This window comes from Panthera leo, chromosome C1 (assembly GCF_018350215.1).
Source record: "Panthera leo isolate Ple1 chromosome C1, P.leo_Ple1_pat1.1, whole genome shotgun sequence".
Taxonomy (NCBI): domain Eukaryota; kingdom Metazoa; phylum Chordata; class Mammalia; order Carnivora; family Felidae; genus Panthera; species Panthera leo.
Window position 1 is genome coordinate 24,832,142 of NC_056686.1, and position 22,262 is coordinate 24,854,403.

Sequence of the window (22,262 nt, forward strand, 5' to 3'; positions counted from 1 at the left end):
TGCTATGTGCCAGCCACCAAGCACAAAGCTTCTTTTTATAAACTTCATTTAATGCCAACAAGTCTGAGAAGGTGGCATCACGCCTCTCTTTTTTCAGACAAGGAAACAGGAGCAGAGTAAATGATTGGCCGGGATTCACTGCACATCCTCTGAGCTCCAGGCACAGCGCCGTCTCCACTAAGCCAAGCTGCCCTGTCCTCCGGTGCAAGAAAAGCCTGCATCTGAACTGAGGCTCAAGAGGGTGCGGCTCATCCTAAGAGCACACACTTGGACCTCCCTGTTTCCTGACTTCTAGTGACAAGAAGGTGCTTCCAAGCAAGATTCAGAATTCAATGCCATCTTTCTAGCCCAGATCCTCTCAAAAAATGCCACAACATGGGATACAAATTTTTAACATACTTTATTGATTTAGTGGCCAAACAAGGCAGCATTTGGTCAGTTAAGAAAGGCACCTCATTGAAAATAATACATCACAGTGCTGACGAGTGATCCCAGTCACAGGATTTGAGGATGGTAAGGACAGTCTTTGGATGATGTTGCTTAGGACACTTGTTCATTTATTAACAAGAGTCCCTTCACACGTTGTGGATGGAAGATGGCAAGAGTGTAGGGATGCTGGGTGGCTGCCGAGAGCTGACCCGTGAGAACGGGTGGCCTGGTAAACAGTGGTGCACTCTCAAGGAGGGAGACCAGCCCTGCCTTCCCCACAACTGCAGTAAACTTGATTGGCTGAGCACACCGCCCCCATGAACCCCATACCCCCCCCCCCCCATCTCTTTCCCATGTGGAGATGATCTTTTGATCTCATGGTGCAGGGAACCAGGGTCAGGGTCAACAGTCAAACCCTGTCTGTTCCAAGCTTTAGGAGAGACAGAACAGTTTGATTTCCTGCACTCTTAGGCTGGCAGCCCATGAGGTTCTGAGATAAAAGTTGAGGTCTTAGGGCATTGGCTTTAAAAAATATTGTCACGAATCCACAGTAAATCAAACTTCAATTTCTTAGAAACAATACTGCACTTCCCTATTTCTACTTACACACTCTAATCAGTTTAATTTCCCCCTTCCTCTGTACTCTTCCAGACTCCTCTATTATGTGTCAAGGAGACGGCCTCACTACCACATTGCCACTCTTTGTTACTCCTTTTGGGCCCTCACCACTCTTCCCTCTCCATCCTCACCCTGACCACCCCTCCCCTCCGCCCAGCACCTAAGAGCAGGGATCACGCCGCGGGGTGATGAGCAGTGGTGCAGTCTCGCCTGGCCTTCTGTTACTAGGCTGAAACAGAGAGGAAACAAGAGAGAACAAAATGGGTTTTTAAAAACCAAGTAAATATCAGGGAAGGCTGGCATGCATGCCCCAGCAACCAAATGCATCAAACACTGGACATTTCTCTGTCAGGAGAAAGCTCTCATGCCTGCCGAGGTTAAGGCTCTGTAATTAAAGGAAGCAAAACTCTAAATCCTAACCACCCCCAAAAGGGCATATGTGTCCCACAGGATCTAGTTTCATCAGCAGCCCAAATATGCACATGTGAATGTATACGGATGGGTGACAAATATTTGAGCAAGGATCATGCACATCCAATTAGCAAACATTCAAAGACCTCAACTTTGAGGCCGAGTGCCTGCAACTGTCCCCAGTGAAAGGGGAATCAACTCCAAGGCCTATGAGGCCACCCTCACCCAGAGGACTCCAGGCCCCTGCAGACACAGCTCATAGTTTTGGTTTCACTCCTCTTCCTTGAAGTCATATGCTTCCCAGAAATGCCCCGTGACAGACTAGGTTTCTGTTCTGAATGGGTGGGGTTAGGTGACAGCCAGGGAAACAAGGCAGAGCACAGCTAGCAGGCACTCACTTGAACCAGACAAAAGGGAAGCAAGATGGCCACATACCCATGCCCAGCTTCCAGATGGACAGGGGACAAGCCCTCTGACAGTTCCACAGACAGCAGGAGACTCAGGTCAGATGGGGACGGGGACTCTAGAGCCCAATGCACCAAGTCGGCAGATTATGCTGGGGCAGGTGGCATTATATACTGGACCTGCCCCTGGTTTTCCAATGGCTTTTCCAGAGGCCACTGTTTTGTGGCCCCTAACAGTCTATTTCATCTGTCTGCCACAAATCAAACCAGAGCTCAAGAGGCACAGCATGGACCTCAGGAAATGCTTGATAGCTGAGAAGCTGAAGTTAGGAATACAAGTCGGTTACTGTCATAGGTGGTCTTATTTTTGGGTGATCTTTTCTTGGGGAGTTGGTGGCTACCACCATCATGAAGTCAGGGGTGAAGGATTAGATCTGGAGGGGAGAGAGTTTGAGTTTAAAAGGGACACATCTGATTTGGGTTTCATATCCTGGAGAGACTAGGTTTGAGTAAATTCTAATAAAAACGAGGCCAAGAATAGATCACCTCCAAATTACTGTTTTGTTCATACTTGGAAACCGAGGCGAACATTAAAAATGAAAACAAACAAACCTACCCTGGTCTCTCTTTGGGAAGTGAACTGGCTGTTCTCAGATGCCCAGCCTGGATGTTCAGAAGACAGTCTGAATTCAAAAGGACCATCTGCTTGGTTTCATTCTTTGGCAACAACTCACTTTTCAAACACAGGTCCCAAATGATCCCTACTTTACAGCACTGTGATGCAGATCACAAAAATATTCCGACTTGGCTTGGACCTTTCTATGGTGATATCTTTTCCCAGTAATTTCTGGAATCTGTAACGTAAATGCCTTTTGCCTCCCATTTAGGGACAAAATTAACGATCCACAGCCACACACTGACTCAGGTGGCTTTCCACTGTGGGGCTAGAAAGCAAGTGGAACTGTCCGCCAACAATCTGCCATCAGGAACTTTGGCCCGGCAGTACTTTACGTGATCCCAGACTTCCACTCAGTTACTGGAGATGGAATAAATACCATGAGGTTTTAGAACTGGGGTGCCTGGTAGAGACCTGACTTAAGTTACTTTGGTTAAAAAAAAAAAAATCAAGAGTATGGCTAAAGCAGCAAACAGCTGATAAAGCAACTTTGTCTGTATCTTAGAAAGAAAGAAGAGTGTCCACGTACTTAAAATCAACACACACACACACACACACACACACACACACACACGACAGATGAGATGAGAGTTGCACACACACTAAAGATACATCAGGCAAGTGCTTTTTTAATCAATACATCAGATGGTATTCTTTCTGGCCTGAGGAAGCTTCCCTCTGCCTGCTCTGCAACCCCCACCACACCCTCAACAGGGATAGGAAGAAGACAGAAACTCCTTTTTTGGACCCAACGTTAGATAAACATAACCAAGTCTTTACATGTGGCTTTGGAGAAGGCCGCTAGGATGCTGGCGAACACGACATCGGGGGTCTGGGTGGCGTCGATGGTAGAGTGGATCCCTCGTTTACTGTAATACGCCACCAGTGGGGTGGTCTGAGTGTGGTAGGCCTCCAGGCGAATTTTCAAGGCCTTCTCATTATCATCTGATCGGCGGACCAAGGGTTCCCCAGTGATCTGAGAACAGGAAGAGGGCAATGAAAGTCTGGGACTGTTAGCAAGGTTTCCTTCTCTGATGCCGGATGCCGATTTGCGATGCTGTCTGATCCCCAAGTCCATCAGAGAGAAAGACAGACAATCTAGATTCCCCCCCACTAGAGAACTATAAAGAACTTTGCTACTCCTGGCAAGCCGGTTCCAGGAACAGATCAACCCGTCCAGAGAAGTTGGGGAGCCTGAGACAGCAAGCATGAGGAAAGGGGTTTGAGGGAGCAAGACGGGCAAGGCCTATCTCTCACAGCTTCTGCTTAGGCTGTTCACCCTCAAGAAAAATGCTTCCAGGATCAGAAGTGGCAAGTCAGAGGCCCCTGGGACCAGGAGAATACGCAATTGTAACTTCAGTCACCAAAGTGGTTGGTGTTTTTACTAGGGTGTTGGCCATCACCATTCTGAGAGTGGCAGGTGAAGCGAGAAGAGCTCTGAATGGCAGAATTCCCAACCCTGTGAAATGTGACTAAGCTGACGTTATGGCTTTGAAACCTGTATGACCTGACAAACTTGTCTCAAGTGACAAAGGCAAACCCAGAAAATTCTTCCTACTGCATGTTCTAAAACAGACAAAATGGACTATTTATGGCAAATGTTACTGAGAACACAGACGAGACCCTCCCTTTTACATCTTTAAGCAACTAAAGACTGTCATAAGAACTCAGCAACGTTAATCCAGCCAAAATAGTCTGATTCTGTAGGATACAGCAGAGTCACCAGAAGAAGACATTCTTCTGAGGTAGGACCAGTCAACACATTTCTCTTCAGTACTGTTCTCCCAGCTTGGCTCTACTTCTAGGCTTCCAAGCAGCCTTCTCCTGAGATTAGTCGACCATTTAGGCCACCAAGATGCCAGAGAGGGGCTGCTCTGGACAAAAGACAGGTATAAACTGGGCACTGTGAAGTAGCCGGTGCTGGTATCTACCTCAAACAATAAACCATCTGGAGAGGCACTGTCTAGATAGATGAGCCACAGCCCATGTGATTTACGTAGTAGTGATACTTTGCATGGTTAAGTTATTAACATTGGTAGGAGTAAAAGGATGATGGAAAGAACAAAGAACAACAACAGAAAGAAAGGAAGAGAGGGGAAGGAAAGAAAAGGCAATTTCCTGCCCTGAGTTTACATACATCATCTTTCATGGGTTCCTTTGGGGGGTTGAATTCCTCGTGGTAGGAACGGCCACTCAGGGGGTGAATCAGCCTGAAAGACAGCAGATGAACATGAGTCAGGTTGCCTGAAAGTATCCCCGCACCCCAGAGGTCTCCAAGTTGACAAGCAGTGACAGAGAAGCCAGATGTGAGGACTTGTGCCCAGCACAGAACCCAGCTGTAGGCATCGCTTGCTTGGGAAGGTAACGGGGCTTCCAGGAGAGCTTACACCGTAAGGAGTTACGTTTTCTACTCTGACCTAACATGGTCATTGAGTGTCTGGCTGCCGAGGATGGCCTAAGTGCCTAACTCATCAGGAACTCGGTGCTGGTCTCACACAGCCATTCATTCTATTCGCCCAACAAACATTTATTTGCTAAGTGCTTAGTCTGGTTTAGGCCTCACGCTGAATCCAGGGCTACAGAGCAGCGAGTCAAGATCCCTGACCACAAGCACTGTTTACTTTAGTGGGAGAGACAATGGGGAAAAAAACTAAAGTACACACGATAATCCTTTAATCGAGATTTGTGCAAAGTGCTATGGGAGGACAGAGGACAGAGAACCTAACCGTATTTTCTATCGTAGTTGGTTATAAAAAGCAGGTAGGTGCAACAGGAACAACGTGTCCTGTAGGTGCAAACACCACTAGTCGGTGCAGCACACCTCCAGCATCGTGTAGATAAAAGGCAACCCAAGCATCAGAGCGCAGTACGAATACTGGCACCAGGAGACACACAGACTCGACCAGTCACGGGGTGCCCAAGAATAAGCATTTATTTGGCACTGAAAATCAAGCTGGTCACTCCATCTGTACCATGTTCCTGACCAGGAGTGGCTACGCCACAGGAGCCCAAGAACCTCAGAAGGGAAGAAGGCAGGCCAAACACTGCTTGGCAGCCAGCACCTATCTGGTTCCCCAATTTTGTGCCAACCAAGACTTCCTTATTTAACTGATGGCTGCTCTCCTTGTGAAGGCCTGCTAAACCAGAACTTCCCAACGTTTTTCACCTCTTGGCAAGTGCAGAAAAAAATATACAGTACTTGGGTGCCTGCCCCTCCGGAAGAATCCAGGCCTGCCCAGCCACTCTGATGGCTGAGGGGATTGATATCTCACCACATCAGCTGAGTTGGGAAGGTAAGTCTGAGTCAGACTATCAAAGCCTGGGCAGACACCTTTGTAAAATGTAATAGTGAATTTTAATGACAGCACACTTTTGAAGGGCCAAGTGGTCCATTTACAACATTGGCGGGGGCAAGGTGAGGCTGAGTGAAGAAGGTCTACTGAGTGGCCTGGATGTGCTATCATGTGACAGGAGGTCCGGCCCTCTTTCACTGGAGTCGCTGGAGAGGTTCCCTGCTGCCTCCACTGGGGAATGGCATCCATTGGGAGACCCAGGGAGAGGCCACTGGTATCAGCTACAGCTTTCCCTTTGGGAAGGGCTGCAGGCATGAGACGTGGACCGTGATTCTTCACCTTCTGGAAAGCACAAGGCACACAGCAGCCAGGCTGCAGCACACACGACTCTTTTCCTCCCCACGTGCCTACATCTCTATTCTTACTTGGACTCCCCCAGCCCTCCAGTTACATACAACACTCTGTTCCTTCCCTGCACATGGACTTCACTTTAAGGGGAATGCATGGCTTATTCCCCAGAGGGGAAATGAAAGAAAGTCCAAGTTCTGGAGGAGCCTGGGTGGCTCAGACGATTGAGCATCCGACTTTGGCTCAGGTCATGATCTCACGGTCCGTGAGTTCAAGCCCTGCGTTGGGCTCTGTGCTGACAGCTCGAAGCCTAGAGCCTGCTTCAGATTCTGTGTCTCCCTCTCTCTCTGACCCTCCCCCGTTCATGCTCTGTCTCTTTCTGCCTCAAAAATAAACATTAAAAAAAAATTTAGGGGCGCCTGGGTGGCGCAGTCGGTTAAGTGTCCGACTTCAGCCAGGTCACGATCTCGCGGTCCGTGAGTTCGAGCCCCGCGTCAGGCTCTGGGCTGATGGCTCGGAGCCTGGAGCCTGTTTCCGATTCTGTGTCTCCCTCTCTCTCTTCCCCTCCCCCGTTCATGCTCTGTCTCTGTCCCAAAAAAAATAAATAAAAAACGTTGAAAAAAAAAAAATTAAAAAAAAAAAAAATTTAAAAAAAAATTAAAAAAAAAAAAAAAAAAAAAAAAGAAAGTCCAAGTTCTCAAAGTGGGGTTGGTCTCAGGACCAACCAAAACAGCTCTAAGAGCCACTGAGCCTGACCTAGAGGTGGGGGTGGCACTGTGGAGGGGATCAAGGCTGGGATTCTAGAGCCACTGCTGCCTTGAGTGTGACACTTCAGATGCCTGTTTTCTCATCCACAAAATGGGGATGGCTTGAGACATCAGGAGAGCCAACTGGTAGAATAATCAGGATACTAGAGAGCCAACACTGAATAAGTTAAAACCAAATCCACCAACCATACATATTCAAGAAATAAAGTATTGATTCATAAAATTGTCAGAAGTGAGGTCAGAGCTAATCAAAAAGATATTTACAGTGGGGTCCTTATGTCACATTTAAATAAGGGCTGTATTTAACAGACTAGATCCTGACTTTTTTTCCTTCCAACCATCAGTGTAGCAGACTGGGAGGCAGAAAGCAGGCTTTTAGTGCTAGTTCTGCCACTGATCCAGAGTGAACTTAAAAGAAAACGCCTTTACATTCTGGCCTGGCCTGTCCCCTCCTCTGTGAGGGAGTGGGTCACATCACAACATTCACCCCCAAACTGAGAGACTGAGTCTTCTTCATCCTCTACAACAATCCTGTAGTTTATTCAGAATCTCTGTTCCCCACTAGCCAACCCCAGTTGAAAGTTTCTGTAACTTCACATGTGGATCAGAATCAGGTTCCTAGGTGGGTCTTGTCCATTTCTCCTTTCCCCCAATTTAGCCTGTACGCGAGGGCCAAACTAACGTTCTTACAATGCTGTTTCTGCCACACCTCACAGCTTAAGAACAACTCACGGGGGCGTCTGGGTTGCTCAGCCGGTTGAGCATCTGAATTTGGCTCAGGTCATGATCTCGTGGTTTGAGAGTTCGAGCCCTACACTGGGCTCATTGCTGTCAGCGCAGAGCCTGCTTCAGATCCTGTCTCCCTCTCTGCCTCTCTTCCACTTGCACTCGCGCTCTCTCAAACAAATAAAAACAAACACAACAACAAAAAAACCCAACCAACATCCCAAGACTCCTGATGCATCTACCTCTTCTTCACTTTGGCAAACCTTCCCCAGTCAAGCCCTATCCTGCCTTTCTAATAGCGCTCACTCTACGACTCAGCCCGCCAGATCATTCCTCCAACTCTGGACAGACATTCTGCCACTAGCCCCGTTCTCCCGCAACCTATACTCATTCCTGCCTCTACTCCCTTCCCAGAAAGCCCCACTGAAATCCTCTCTACCCAGGAAGGTCAAGTTGACACTATGAAGCCCTTCCTCCCTGCTCCCAGGCTCGCTCCTTAGGACTACCCACTGTGCTAAACAGCTCGGGTTCCATGTATGCCTTATAGACTCTCTGAGGTCAGGGATGGGCATATTGTTCTTCTGTACCCTTGCCTGGTCCCCTGCCCCTGAGTCTAGTACTGTGCCGCACACAGAGCAGGCACTCAGGAAGCTGGGCCGATTGAAGCAAAGGACCCCACGGTCAACTGCTAACATCTGCTTTGTACATGAGGGCCCCCAGCCCTGGTAATGTGTCTTCCTATCAACCTTACCACTTGTAGGCCTGCATCAACTTTGTCTACTCTGTGCCAGTGGGGATGCAAAAACCTGAAAGTTCCTGCACTGAAGGCGCCTATGGAATAGCTAGAAACGTGAAACCTAGACATTTGGATAGAAAATTAATATAAGGTGGCTCCCACCATATCTAATAAAGCCTCTCAGGAAAACACCTGTAACACTCACTCTGCTGTCTGTTTACATGTCTGCCTCTCTCCATGAAGATACAGACTGCAGACGCATGGAAAAAATGTCCAACCTCATTAGGAAATCAAAGCCATAAAATTTACAAGAAAGCATTTTCCCTCGAATTAAACCCCAACATTTACATGTACTATGATGGTCACAGCATCAATTTAATAGTAGACATCTAGAAAAACCACAACTGTACAACAATAAGGAGACAATTAAGTAAATGATGGCTCATCTACTGTGAAATACCGTGCAGCAGTTAAAAATAATGGTTACGGATGTCTGGTTCAAGTTGGTAGGCTGACCATCTTCCTGAGACTCCGATAAAATGACAAGGGATATAAAAGCCATAGCCCACAATAAAGATGAGAATGGAGGTCTATTAGTGGCTGAGAGCTTCCCACATATTTCTAGAAGGCGAGAAGCAGGTGGCAGAGTGGACAGTGAAATAGGGTAGAGGAAACTGTAGCCTAAAGCAGTGGCGACCTTTCAGAGCAAATGTGTTCAGAAACAGAAACAGAAACATTTCTCTGTTCAATATTGAGAACGAGTACTTTAAAGATTTTATTTATTCTTTTTTTTTTCTTTTTAAGTAAACTCTGCACCCAATGTGGGGCTCGAACCGAGAACTGCATGCTCTACCGACTGAGCCAGCCAGGTGCCCCAAGAAACAAGTACTTTAAAACAAAACATGTAACAAAGAAATAGTGCCTTTGGCTGAGACGGCTGTACCAGGAGCAAAATGTTCCTCCATTTCCTAAACTTTGCATAGGTGGTCGTATTATTTTCACAATTAACACAAAGCCTACAGCCAGGTATGGCAACTTCCAATGGAAAGCAGATTTCAAAGAGCCCTGAAATGGAAGTAACCATGTAAGGAGTGTAGTATTTTGGAAGCACCTACTGTAAGCAAGGCTCTGAACTGTGCACCTCGTGGTATGCAAAATGCACCACGGTTTCTCGCAGCAGGTGGTATTAACCCCACTCTATGTAGGAGGAACCAGCCATGGAGAGGCTAGGAAACTTGCCTAGGGCCGGAGTGAAAAGGCGACAGGACTGAGACACTGTCTGATTTCAAATACCTTGCTCTTCTTTCCACATATCCCCATCCCACACCACCACATCAGTGGATGTCACCAAACAAGACCAATGCATGTTAAGATGGCATTAAGCTGCATGGCTGGGGTCCGGTACGAGCAGCTCTGGTGGTCTGACGAAGCTCTGAGGAGGCAGGACCAGAAGGGACCTTCAGAGGACAAATACCTTCCTGTGATTCTTCGGATGAGCAGAGAGTCTGGGATGCTGAATTCAACCACCGAGTCAAGCTTCTCTTTCCTCTTCTCCATGAGGCTGTCAAGCTGTAAGAGAGTATGTGGCCCACCTGAGCTACCAGAGCTTGATTGGAGCCATTTCCCTCAAAGGAATTAACAGATAAAGGGCCAAGCCTTCATCTTCATGCAACGGTGACACAAAATGCAAGGCACCCACCATTTCTGCCTGCCTCACAGTCCGAGGGAAGCCATCTAGAAGAAAACCATTTTTGCACTGAGGGGTCTCCAAATTCTTCTCAATGAGCTCCACTACCATTTCGTCGCTCACCTGGAAGTCAGGAACAAGACAGCCATGGGTTGAAATCTGTTAATTACATGACATGAGCCCATCTCCAGGCCCACTAGTTTGTGTCTATACAACCTGATTACTAAACAGCATATTCTTGTGGCCCCAGAGAAGCAAAAATCTGAGCAAATGTGGAATGGCTCCATTTGGAAAATTCAGTTTCGTGATTTTTGTGGCTGCCATATACACATTCTCTTCCCTTGAGATTTTCCTGTATAATCTGGGTGAAGAAGAGGATCCCACTCGCTGTCACCTGAACAGAAGCACTCCATGTGTTAGGCCCTGAGGCCCTCTCCAGACATTAATCAGAATCCTTTCCATCTGGGGCGCCCGGGTGGCTAAGTTGGATAAACGTCTAACTCTTGCCTTCGGCTCAGGCCATGAGCTCACAGTTCATGAGTTCGAGCCCTGCTGCGGGCTCTGAGCTGACAGCGCAGAGCCTGCTTGGGGTTTTCTCTCTGCCCCTCCCCCACTCACATATTCTCTCCCTCTCTCTCTCTCTCAAAATAAATAAACTTAAAAAAAAGGAAAAAGAATCCTTTCCATCAGATAATAGCTCATCAGCAAGCAGTTGTCCTCAAAGCACAAAAAAGGTGAGGGCTTATGGCTGAGTGCTCACCTGAGGAGGGTGTTGACCAAAATGCACAAAGGCACCAACCTTCCATTTCACAGTTCTCATTAGGCTAACAGTTAAGTGGGCCAGGCCATCCTGGACATGAGGTATCAGAGAAGGTCACTGAACTGGCAAGACTGGGTCAGAACCAAGGAAGGGAGGCTCCAGCCCAACAGACTTGTAAGCCTCTCTAAAAGCCCCAATGAGGACCCCTCCCAGCTTTTGAAAACTGGTTTTCCTTCTGAGCTTTCATAGAAAGAGAAGTTCTCTACTAGTATACAGTGAAGGCTGCCCATCTTGGTAGCTAATGCTCTTATCTCCCGGGACCAGCTGTGAACTTGGGGACAAAGTACAAGCTGTGTGACTAAGTAAACGCTGGAGATAAGTAATCTCATGGCGATATCCCAATTTTTTCTCAGTACAAGATCTTCTGCCAAGACCCAAAGTCCAACATATTCGGCTTTCTAGCTTAACTCAAGGTTTCACAAACACGAAAGGAAAGAGCTAGAAGTAAAGGGGCAGGTGGGCAGGCAGGGCACCACCGGATATGGCTACCGAATCTCAAAGCCTACTAGGAGGTATCTCAGGGATAAAGGCAAAACCCAGCGCCTTCCCTAACGAACATTCTAAGATATGAAAAGACCAGAGGGCCAAGGATGAAATGACTTTTTTAAAAAAATGTCTATTTATTTATTTGTTTTGATAGAGGGAGAGAGAGAGCACATGTGCAGGGGTGGTGGGGTGGTATATCTCAAGCAGGCTCCACGCTGTCAGCGAAGAGCCGGACGTGGGGGCTCGATCTCACAAACTGTGAGATCGTGACCTGAGCCAAAATCGAGTCAGACGCTTAACCAACGTCTCCCAGGTGCTCCACAAAATGACTTCTGAAGGTGATTCCCAGAGGCCAGGTCCCAGAATAACTCAGTTCCAACTAATCTATGGCACTAATCAAAGAAGATTTAGTAGATAATAGTTTGTAATTGTCCAATTAGATCAACGGGACTAAAAACCTAAGAAAATGCTATTATATCCTCCAAGTAGGAAAAATTACTTCTGTTAATCGCCAAGCAACTCCTCTGTTAGAGACACAGGAACACAAAGCCGCAAAAATAGAGTTAAAACACTCTGTGGTTTCCCGTGTCCTCTCTTGGATACATGCTTGAGCTCTGGCCTAAGGATGGCAGTTTAATTTCTGGCTCTAAAACTTGGGGGTATTATAAAATGCGTCAGCACAAAGGAACCTCAAGAATATGGTGAATAAAATGCATGCCACAAATTCAGAATGAACCAAGAAACTCGCTCCTCTAAACATTCATACAGTGTGCCGGTTTGTTAAAACACCCCACAGCACAGGGCTGTCCGATAGAACGTTCTACAGTGATGGAAACGTTCTACACCTGTGCTGGCTAACGAACGTCTGAAGTGTGGAGAGTGAGACGAGAAACTGAATTTTCAGGTAAATTAAGCCTAAATTAATCTCCATGGTCACATGTGGCCGGGGGCCACCAAATCAGGCAGCGCAGAGCTAGACGCAGGAATATCAACCTTCACTGGGACCACCGAACCTACCAGTTTCCCGGCATCCATAGTTGCCTTCAGCTTTTTTCCCAGTTCTGAGCCAGAAGCCACCATGGCCCTCAGCATGTCCCCAGTAGCCAAATGGCAGACACAGAAGTTTTCAGCCAATTTGGGTGCCTGTGGAGGGGAAGACAAAGCCCAAGACAGGGTTAACACTGCAGGCCGTGGCATCAGACTGCCTGGGTGTGAACCTGGCCCTGTCACTCACTGGGTGTGTGAACTCCGGCAAATGCTGACTTCCTTACCTACAATGGGGATAAGAGCACCTTATACTATACGTAACATACGATTAGAGGGTTATAGGAATTATATGACGTAAGGCACGTAAAGCACTTAGAATTGCAACTGGCACACAAGAAGCTGTCATAAATATTAGCTACTGCCACTAATTCCACTAGACCCACACTACTGACACAAAGGCCTCAGTTCATAAATAGGAAGAATAAAAACAGCAGTACCAGTCCTTCAGGACACGCGAAGTTTATTTTTACTTATTTTTTAAATTTCCTTTAATGTTTATTTATTAAACGAAAAAATTTTTTTAATGTTTTATTTTTGAGAGAGAGAGAGAGACACACACACAGAGTGTAAGTGGGAGAGGGGCAGAGGGAGAGGGAGACCCAGAATGTGAAGTGGGCTCCAGGCTCTGAGCGATCAGCACAGGGCCTGACGCGGGGCTCAAACCCATGAACCATGAGATCATGACCTCAGCTGAAGTCAGATGCTTAACTGAGCGAGCCACCCAGGTGCCCCAATTTTTATTTTATTTTTCAAAGATTTTATTTGTAAGTAATCTCTATATCCAATTGCAGAGAATTGCACACTCTACCAATTGAGCCAGCCAGGCACCCCGGCTGCTGTGAAGTTTAAAGGAGTTCATGTATGTAAAGCACTCAGCACAATGCCTGGCATATAATGTGTTGAATGAGTATTTGCCAAAGGAATGAATGTGTGAATGTCAAGTACTGTGGCCACGGGCCTGGGAGGCAGCTGGGGCAGGGTGGAGTGCAGGTCTCCCCCAGGCAGATCTGGCTTTTCTCCTTTACTGTTACTAACCTCCCAGGGGCTCAGTTTCCTCATCTGTTTAAAATGCAGGCAAAAAGGCCCCATTTCAGAAAGTAGCTCTGAGGATCAGACAGGATGCATAAGAAGAGCATTTGGCAAACAGTACACACTTACATAGTAGTTTTAGGAGACAGGATAGCCTTTTGTTTTTTTTTTTGTTTGTTTTTTTTAACGTTTATTTATTTTTGAGACAGAGAGAGACAGAGCATGAATGGGGGAGGGGCAGAGAGAGAGGGAGACACAGAATTGGAAGCAGGCTCCAGGCTCTGAGCCATCAGCCCAGAGCCTGATGCGGGGCTCGAACTCACGGACCGTGAGATCGTGACCTGAGCTGAAGTCGGACGCTTAACCGACTGAGCCACCCAGGCGCCCCCAGGATAGCCTTTTGGTTAAGAGCTTGGGATTCAGGGGCGCCTGGGTGGCTCAGTCAGTCAAGCGTCCAACTTTGGCTCAGGTCATGATCTTGCGGTTCGCGGGTTCAAGCCCTGCATTAGCTCTGTGCTGACAGCTCACAGCCTGGAGCCTGCTTCAGATTCTGTGTCTCACTCTCCCTCTGCCCCTCCCTCGCTCACACGGTCTCTCTCTGTCTCTCAAAAATGAATAAACGTTAAAAACAAAAAGGCTTGGGATTCAGAGTCAACATACCTGGGTTTCAGGCACCGATGGCATGTAACTCGAGAAAAATGGTATTACCTTGCTAAGTTTCAAATTTCCTCTAAGTTAAATGGAAACAGTAGTTGTACCTCCATCACTGGGTTGATGGGATCAAATGGCATATGCACATAGTAAGTACTCAACTAGCTGGTACTGTAACCCCTGCCCAAATTCCATGTTCGTTCATACAAAAAGAAAACACTGATGCCTCTTCCAAGAACCCTGCTGGCAGCCAGGAAAACAAGAGATATGGACCCTGTCTTCTATGAGCTCCTGGCTGGGTGGACAATACGTCAGAATAAAGACGAGAACCGGAAGCAACTCTGAACAGTCCAATGTTGGTTGTAGTGGCCACCCCCCCCCCCCCGCCCCCCGCAGAACTTACAAGGAATAGAATCAGTTCGAGAAGCTTAACACTTAGCTTTTTGGTTCAACTCTTTTATAAAATAAGTATGGCTGGATTCTTATTCAAACCAGTTCACTGGGAGTTTTCTTGTGATTCATGGACTGATTCAGTTCAAGCAAAGAAACAACTTCATAGCAAAATGGAGTCCAGCTGAAGAAGGCATTAAAAACTACCCTTCAGAAAACCAATGAGGGTCAGGACCCGCTGGCAGTGGAAAACCTGGTCCTCCAGGCTGGTGTGGTGGCCGCAGACCCAGAGAACTGAGCTTTTCTGCCAATCTTTTCCGTGGTTGTTGAAATTAACTTGGGGGAACATTTTGGAGATGGGGCTTGTTCAAGGCGAAAGGCTGATGAAAACACCAGAGAAGAGCTGTAATCACAGAACCTGTTCTATTTTTATCCCCCCCCCCCCCCCCAACTGCGGGATTCTTTATGTGCTGTTCCAGAGGACTGGATCCTACAGCTGTGGCTGTGTGGGAGAACACTCCACGAGGGAAGACACAAGTGAGGCAGAAGAATAACTCCTTCATTCTCTGCTGGCTGCACGGGAGTCAGTGTGGTTGCAAAGAGCATGGACTGTGGAATCAGTCGGATTTACAAAGGGATCCTGGCTAAGGCACTCAACAGCTGTGTGACCTCGGGCCAGTTACTTAACTTCTCAGCATCGGTTTCCTCACCAGTCAAATGGGGATGTCTGCTGCATTGGGCAGTTGTGAGGATAAAATGAAAGAAGCACCGAAAACATTAGACACACAGTAGGCATTCAATAAATAAAAGACCTCTCTCCATAGTCGTTCCCTTTTGCATTACTCTTTACTTGCGAATGACAGAAGCAGCCTGATGAAATAACTGAATTATATGCCCCTCAACTTCAAGCTTATGCTTTAGAGTACTGCTTCCACTCTGAATCACCTGGGGGTGCTGCTAAAAGGCAGATTCTGATTATATAGGGTAGGACCTAAGCATCTGCATTTTTTTAAATGTTTATTTTTTGAGAGCGAGACAGAGCACGAGCGGGAGAGGGGCAGAGAGAGAGAGGGAGACACAGAATCCGAAGCAGGTTCGAGGCTCTCGGCTGTCAGCACATAGTCCGACACAGGGCTGGAACTCACAAACTGCGAGAATCATGACCTGAGCCAAAGTTGGAGGCTTAACCGACTGAGCCACCCAGGCGCCCCGTTGAGCATCTGCATTTTTTTTTTAAATTTTTTTAACGTTTATTTATTTTTGAGACAGAGCATGAATGGGGGAGGGTCAGAGAGAGAGGGAGGCACAGAATCCGAAACAGGCTCCAGGCTCTGAGCGGTCAGCACAGAGCCCGACGCGGGGCTCGAACTCACGGACCGCGAGATCATGACCTGAGCTGAAGTCGGACGCTTAACCGACTGAGCCACCCAGGCGCCCTGCATCTGCATTTTTAAGAAGCTTGCAGGCCTGGCTGTGCTGTTGGCCCCTGGACCACATTTGCTGCTGAAGCCCTGAGACACTTGTGTCTCACTGGCCATGGACCAAGAAATAGGCTCATCACCTCTGCGAGAACCCCGCTGGGGAGGGGGTAGGCTTCCAGGGTGCATGGATAAGAAGGGCTAAAACCACTAGGGAGACAGCATGGCGGTTTAATGTTCTCTGTTTCCAGTGTCTTATCACAGTCATCTGGGGCACACGCTAAAATTACCAAGGCAGGCCCACCCTTAAAGTTAACGGCTGACTGGTTCTCAGGCACAACCCTGGGATTCCCACGCACCCTTTGAGAAGCCCTGGGGCAGTGGCACAAGATGGGGTTTTTGGTGGTACAGATCTGGGCTGGAAACTAGGATCTACAATCTCCTCATTGTATCCCCTTGAACAAGTTATGCAGCCTTCTTAAGGCCTCAGTTTCTTCATCACTAGAGTGCAAATAGTATCTATTTTCAGAGCTGTTATGGGGATTTAATAAAAATGATGTATACAAAAGCATTCAGCATAGTGCTTGATACTTAGTGAAATAAAGGGGAAACTATCAGTTGCTGAGATCTGATTTAATCTCAAACCCACATGTTTTCTCACCTTGAAATTATCTTTCTGCCTGCAGTCTTTCCCACTCCCAGGTCTAGTGCTCCTGAATAAGCCGTTGTAATCATCTCCTAAAATACTACTGGGCATGGCCCCCAGCCCCCCAACACACACACACATTCAGATGCCTTCCATGTCTCCTCAGTGCCACAGCGGAAAAGCTACAAATATTTTAGCCTAGCACTCAGTGTCCTCCACAATAAACGTCCTAATCCTCCCAAGCTCTTCAAATTTACCTCTACAGTCCCCTGTCTGTATGTCCAGCACCACTGTAAACAGCGGCTCTATGTATGACACCCGAATACATAACACAAGCATCTCTGAGGACCTTGGCTCTTCTCTGTGCAGGAACGCCCTCTCTCTTTCCTCCAGTGGTCTAAGCTCTATCCTTCCCTGCAGGCAAATTCTGAGCATATTTCTGCCACCAAAAGTACTCCCAACTATCCCTTCTTCCTCTGATGAGGACTCATATCAACATTAGCTAACTCTGAGTGTTTGCAACACGCCAAGCGATTTTTCCATGCGTTGTTCTACTGTATTTAGTATGTGTAATACACAACAAACCCATGAGGAAGAAACTGTTTTTATCTGCATTTTATAAATGAAATTCAGAGGCTAAACTGCCCACCACCACAGCAGAGCGGGCAAGCCCCAGCTCTTACCCATGACACTATGTGGCCTTATTAGAAAATAACAGTAACAACCCACAGAGCCTTAGTGGCTGTCCTGGGGGAAAATATGTGTGTGTGTGTGTGTGTGTGTGTGTCTGTCTGGAAGGGAGCACAAGGACTTCACCATTATGTTTCCTGTTATGGATGTAGGCTACACAAATGTAATTGTGAAAATTCATACTGAAAATTCAGTAGGCTGCTCACTTATAGTATTTGTACCTTTCTCCATGTATATTATACTTCAATAAAAAGTTTTTTGAAAAGCACAGACACCTGTGTTTGAATCTCAGCTCTGCCTCTTAACTTACCATGTAACCTCAGGCCGGTAATTCTCCGAGACTATTTTCTCATCTATAAACTGGGGATAGTATTACCAACGTCACTAAGTGGGTAAGAGGAAGAATGGAATATTCTCAACAAATTATGGTTCTTGAACTACCCTAGCGTTTGTGACCCTGAACTACCCTAGCGTTTGTCAGGGTCACTCACCCGATACTTCCCACGTGGTACTTTGTACTAGTATGCATTGTTTGCATGCGTGTTTATCTCTGCCTTGACACCTAGATTCACAGCAACAGTGCAAGATGGTGACTCTGCTCAAGAATCCGTCATGAGTTCAAATGCTGCCTTTGCTACTTCTTTATAGATATCCTGGGAGTAAGATACAGCTTATGGGCCTCAGTTTATCAGTAAAAGGCATGGATAACAACAGGACCTACCTCCTAGGGTTGTAGGATTAAATCAGATAACACACGTAACTTCTTTGACTCGGGGCCTGTCAGAGAACTAGGCAAAGGGGGACGATTTTAGTATATTGTATCCTCTTGGGGCAAGGGCTGCTCTCTGCATCTCCAGCACCAAAACCATCAAACACCACATGCACAGGGTAGGAGAAAAATCGAACCCAGGGCAGGAGGCAGCAACAGAAAGAGCAGGAGCTTTGGAGCCATTTGGACGCAGGACCTGCCAATTACTTCCTAGGTAAACTAGAGGACTGTCTCTCGGAACTTCCGGTTCTCTAACTGTAAAAAGGGAACAAGAGCGTGGGTCCTAGAGAGGTGTTGTGTCACTGCACGGACACAGCTGACGGAGCCTGACCTGCACAATGGCAGCTGACTGCTTGCACGTGCCCGGCCATGAAGAACAGGTATAAGTTGGACACATGGAAAAAAACTGCACAGGGGCAGGCAGAGAAAACAGGAAACACACCCTGGTTATGAGATCTGGGAGCTGCTTTAAAATACTTTGTGAAGACGGGGCGCCTGGGTGGTTCAGTCAGTTAAGCGTCTGACTTCGGCTCAGGTCATGATCTCACGGTTCGCGGGTTCGAGCAGCTCTGTGCTGGCAGCTCGGAGCCTGGAGCCTGCTTCGGATTCTGCGTCTCCCTCTCTCTCTGCCTCTCCCCCTCTTGTGCTCTTTGTCTCTCTCAAAAATAAATAAACGTTAAAAAAACATTTTTTTTAATAATAAAATACTTTGTGCAGAGAAGTGGATGGAGAAGGAATGGCCACCAGCTGATGGTTGCTGGGGCTGGATAATGGATACATGGGGACCCACTATGCCACCTCTTCTTTTGGGTATTCAAACTCTTCATTAAAAAAAAGGTAGGATGTAGGGGCGCCTGGGTGGCTCAGTCGGTTAGGCGTCCGACTTCGGCTCAGGTCATGATCTCACGGTCCGTGAGTTCGAGCCCCGCGTCGGGCTCTGTGCTGACAGCTCAGAGCCTGGAGCCTGTTTCAGATTCTGTGTCTCCCTCTCTCTCTGCCCCTCCCCTGTTCATGCTCTGTCTCTCTCTGTCTCAAAAATAAATAAACGTTAAAAAAAAAAAAAAAAGTTAGGATGTATCTGTAGGCTAAATGCTGCTGCCACTTTGCACAACCTCTGATTTGTGAACACTGTTGTTTTTTTCAACTCCATAAAGCTACCACCACCAGTATTCCTATACTTCCACCCATGAAAAGAAAGGTGTACAGATGTTAAAGAACTTGTGTTTCCTCAAGTCCCAAATACCTCTCCTCTACTTGCACAAAGCCTTCTCTGACCAACGCCCCAACATACGCACACCCTTATAAATCAGCTCATAAGTATAAAATTCTTCAAGACTTCCTGAATACGTTACCCTTTACACTGAAATACATCCGAGTTGGGGGGAAGGGAAACGTGGTATTAAGACGAAGGAGGGGCACCTGGGTGGCTGAGTCGGTTAAGTGTCTGACTTCAGCTTAGGTCACGATGTCACGGTTTGTGAGTTCGAGCCCGTGTCGGGGTCTGTGCGGACAGCTCAGAGCCTGGAGCCTGCTTCAGATTCTGTCTCCCTTGCTCTCTCTCTCTCAAAAATAAACATTAAAAAAAAAAAAGATGAGGGAGTCAATAATTATTGAACACCTACGATGTGCCAGGTGATCATCTAGGCACCTGGGGGTGCTTTACACATGTGTATTAATAATAATCTTCCAACATCCTTGTCAACTTTTTGGTCTACGTGAGTAAGGACCCTATCAGTCTTGTTCACTGCTCCACCTTCAATGTTTGGTGTTCATGAAATGTTTAAGTTAGATAGATATCGCCATTTTTCAGGTGAGAACATTTAGGCTCACAAGTTACCAAGCTTGCTAGACTGTAAAACCCTCGTCTCAGCACTGGGATGGGTTGCTCATTACGCAACTACTGAAATTATTAACTTCCATATGAACTAAGAAAAAAGAATTGGTGCATTTGAGCTACCCTGTTTATACTCAAGTCACTCACAGCAAAAGTCTGCAGAGTCTGGACTTGCGGACTCAGAGTCTAGGCAGCAGTTTCCCTAATAATGAATGGTGGTGGCAACAGGAAAGAGGAGACTTCAAAGTTACTGAGGACAAGAGGATTAGGGAACAGTAAGTTCCAAGGATCAATCAGCCCCAGCTATAGAGAGAAAAGGAAAAGTGGTTTGTTCTTGACCTAGTGCCCAGAGTCAAAAAGCATTTATCAGGAATGAGCTGAATCTTCCAGACTTCCTTTCTCATCACCCACATTAATCTATGTCCTTCATCCATTTCCAACACCATCAAGTGCCAGAGGGGTCCCAAGAATGAGTAAAACGAGATCTTTTCAAGCGCTAGGAAAAGTGGGCACAGAGCTGTCCCCAGAGCACCATTCACTTAGGCGCTCAGACTTTCAGGAATTCCCTCTTTAGAATCTAAGAACAAGCAAGAACTTGTGGCCTGGGGGGCAATGCCAGGGACCTTGGGCAGGAAGGGGACATAGGTAATCCAACCTATGGGCTTCCAAATCTTAAACGAGATCATAAATCCCAACCCTGATCTATGGATCCATTAGAGCCCACATACCAAGTGAGGACCCACAGTCTGCTAAGGCAGCAGGTAACTTTAGACTCCAATCTATCCTAGAGCCCCATGGTGCCTGAGGTTCCAGACTGCAGGAAGTCAATTTTGCTATTTTCAGAAAGCGACCTGACCTCTCTGGGCTTGTTTTCTTACCTGTACATTGAAGTACCTTCTCCCATTCCCCCAACTTAACTGGCTCAGGCAGGTCATACCTCACTTCTCTCAGTGCTCCTAATCAGCACAGGCCAGCTCCCACTCTGCCCCACGTGCTGGAGATGCTCCTCAGCCTAGTCATTAATCATTACAAGCAAGGTTCCCCTACCCGGGGTGCCTGGAACATAACCCTGGACAATCCACTCCCCACATCGCAGGGAATCTGGGGTCCCTGACTCCGCTCAGATGTAATCACGATGCCTCAACTCAAGGCTCACCCTACCGCTCAAAGCCTCTCAGCTTCTAACCCTATAAAGGATCTAAATCAGTCCTTTGATCCCCCAACATGACACCTCAAGCCTAGGTGCCTCCAGAACTCTAATTCCAACTCAGACTTCCCCGACCTCCAATTGCACCCTCTCCCAAAGGCCTTACCAACACCCCCACCCCCTCCCCAGGCCTAGAGCCACGGTCCCGCTCCAGGGCGATCCGGACCTCGGCCGTCCTGACCTTGGAGTTCCACCGGCTCCATTGCCAAGCCCGGCCCTGCAGCTCACCTGGGTACCCTTGCCGGCTCCGGGCGGTCCCAGCAGCACGGCCCGTATGCCTTTAGGGCACTCTGGGGCCGGTTCGGCCGCGGGAACGTTGGGAGCCATGGCCGCCGAGCCTCTCACCGTTCAACCCGCCAGCACACACCTCGCAGGTCCAGCGCTTCCAGCCTAGCGCGCCGCGCACGCCACGCACGGTCCGCTCGCGCTAACACTGGTCCGTCTCCACGTCCGTCAAGTCGCTCCGCCCGCCCCGGAGCGCGACGGACACTTCAACTCACCAACCGTGTGGCGATACTGGGGAAGGCTGCTTTTAATTGGACAAAATCAGTGAGAGTAAGGAAGGGGCGGGTCATCTTGGACAGAGGGGGGTTGGGGCGCCCAGCGGGTGTGCGGAGTGGGCGGGAAAAAGTGAAACAAGACCAGAGGCCAGGCTGGAAGTTCCAGGTTGGCTTTGACAGTTAATGATACCGGCAACCCCGGTGAAGTCCTATGAAATTGCCTGTAAGAGTGCAAATGGGCGAAATCAGTCTTAGAAGACAAGTTGATAATATGTATCCAATATCCTTTGGCCCAGCAACTACACTTCCAGGAATTCAAAAGACATAAAGATATGCGTCAAGATTTGTGTAACAAAGATATTAATTGTAGCACTTGTAACAGCCAAAAAGGCCCAAATAAGCAAACCAAAGAACAAAACAAAACAAAAACAAAGGCAATATCCCAAATGCTCAGTGAGAGATAGGTTAAATAAATTGCAACAAATTTGTACACTGAATCCCCCCATTGTATAAAATATTTAATCACGTGGGAAAATGTTCACCAAACAGGATACAAAATTGCAGTTACAACAAAATCCCAATTTTGAGTTACAAGTGAGGATCTCTGTGATTACAGGAGCCTCTCCCCTGCTTTGTGCGTTAAAAAAAATTTTTTTTTTTTTTTTAATTTTTTTTTCAAC

General features: G+C 47.4%; 1 protein-coding gene across 4 annotated transcripts; it reads right to left on the minus strand.

The window, feature by feature from the left end:
- Positions 1 to 383: 383 nt before the first annotated feature.
- On the minus strand, positions 384 to 21,480 carry AK2 (adenylate kinase 2). 4 transcript variants are annotated; one of them, XM_042951770.1, is made up of 7 exons: positions 21,311 to 21,475; positions 12,419 to 12,544; positions 10,108 to 10,218; positions 9,883 to 9,977; positions 4,676 to 4,748; positions 3,319 to 3,514; positions 384 to 1,276 (listed from the first exon to the last, which is right to left on the minus strand). In XM_042951770.1, exons 1-7 carry the CDS (start codon positions 21,407 to 21,409, stop codon positions 1,272 to 1,274), a joined length of 705 nt encoding a protein of 234 aa, XP_042807704.1. In that variant the 5' UTR covers positions 21,410 to 21,475; the 3' UTR covers positions 384 to 1,271. The 4 variants fall into 4 exon arrangements, with proteins under 4 accessions (XP_042807704.1, XP_042807703.1, XP_042807705.1 ...); XM_042951769.1 differs by lacking the exon at positions 384 to 1,276 and having other exon boundaries at positions 3,152 to 3,514; XM_042951771.1 differs by lacking the exons at positions 384 to 1,276; positions 12,419 to 12,544 and having other exon boundaries at positions 3,152 to 3,514; positions 21,311 to 21,476.
- Between the last annotated feature and the right edge of the window lie 782 nt (positions 21,481 to 22,262).

Bases quoted from the DNA above. Each gene is read 5' to 3' on its own strand.
- AK2 (XM_042951769.1), bottom strand. From the start codon at position 21,409: ATGGCTCCCAACGTTCCCGCGGCCGAACCGGCCCCAGAGTGCCCTAAA. The intron at 9,978-10,107 runs GTGGGTGCCTTG...ACTCTCTTACAG, and splicing joins CTGTGAGGCAGGCAGAAATG to CTTGACAGCCTCATGGAGAA. The intron at 3,515-4,675 runs GTATGTAAACTC...TCCTGTTCTCAG, and splicing joins AGGAACCCATGAAAGATGAT to ATCACTGGGGAACCCTTGGT.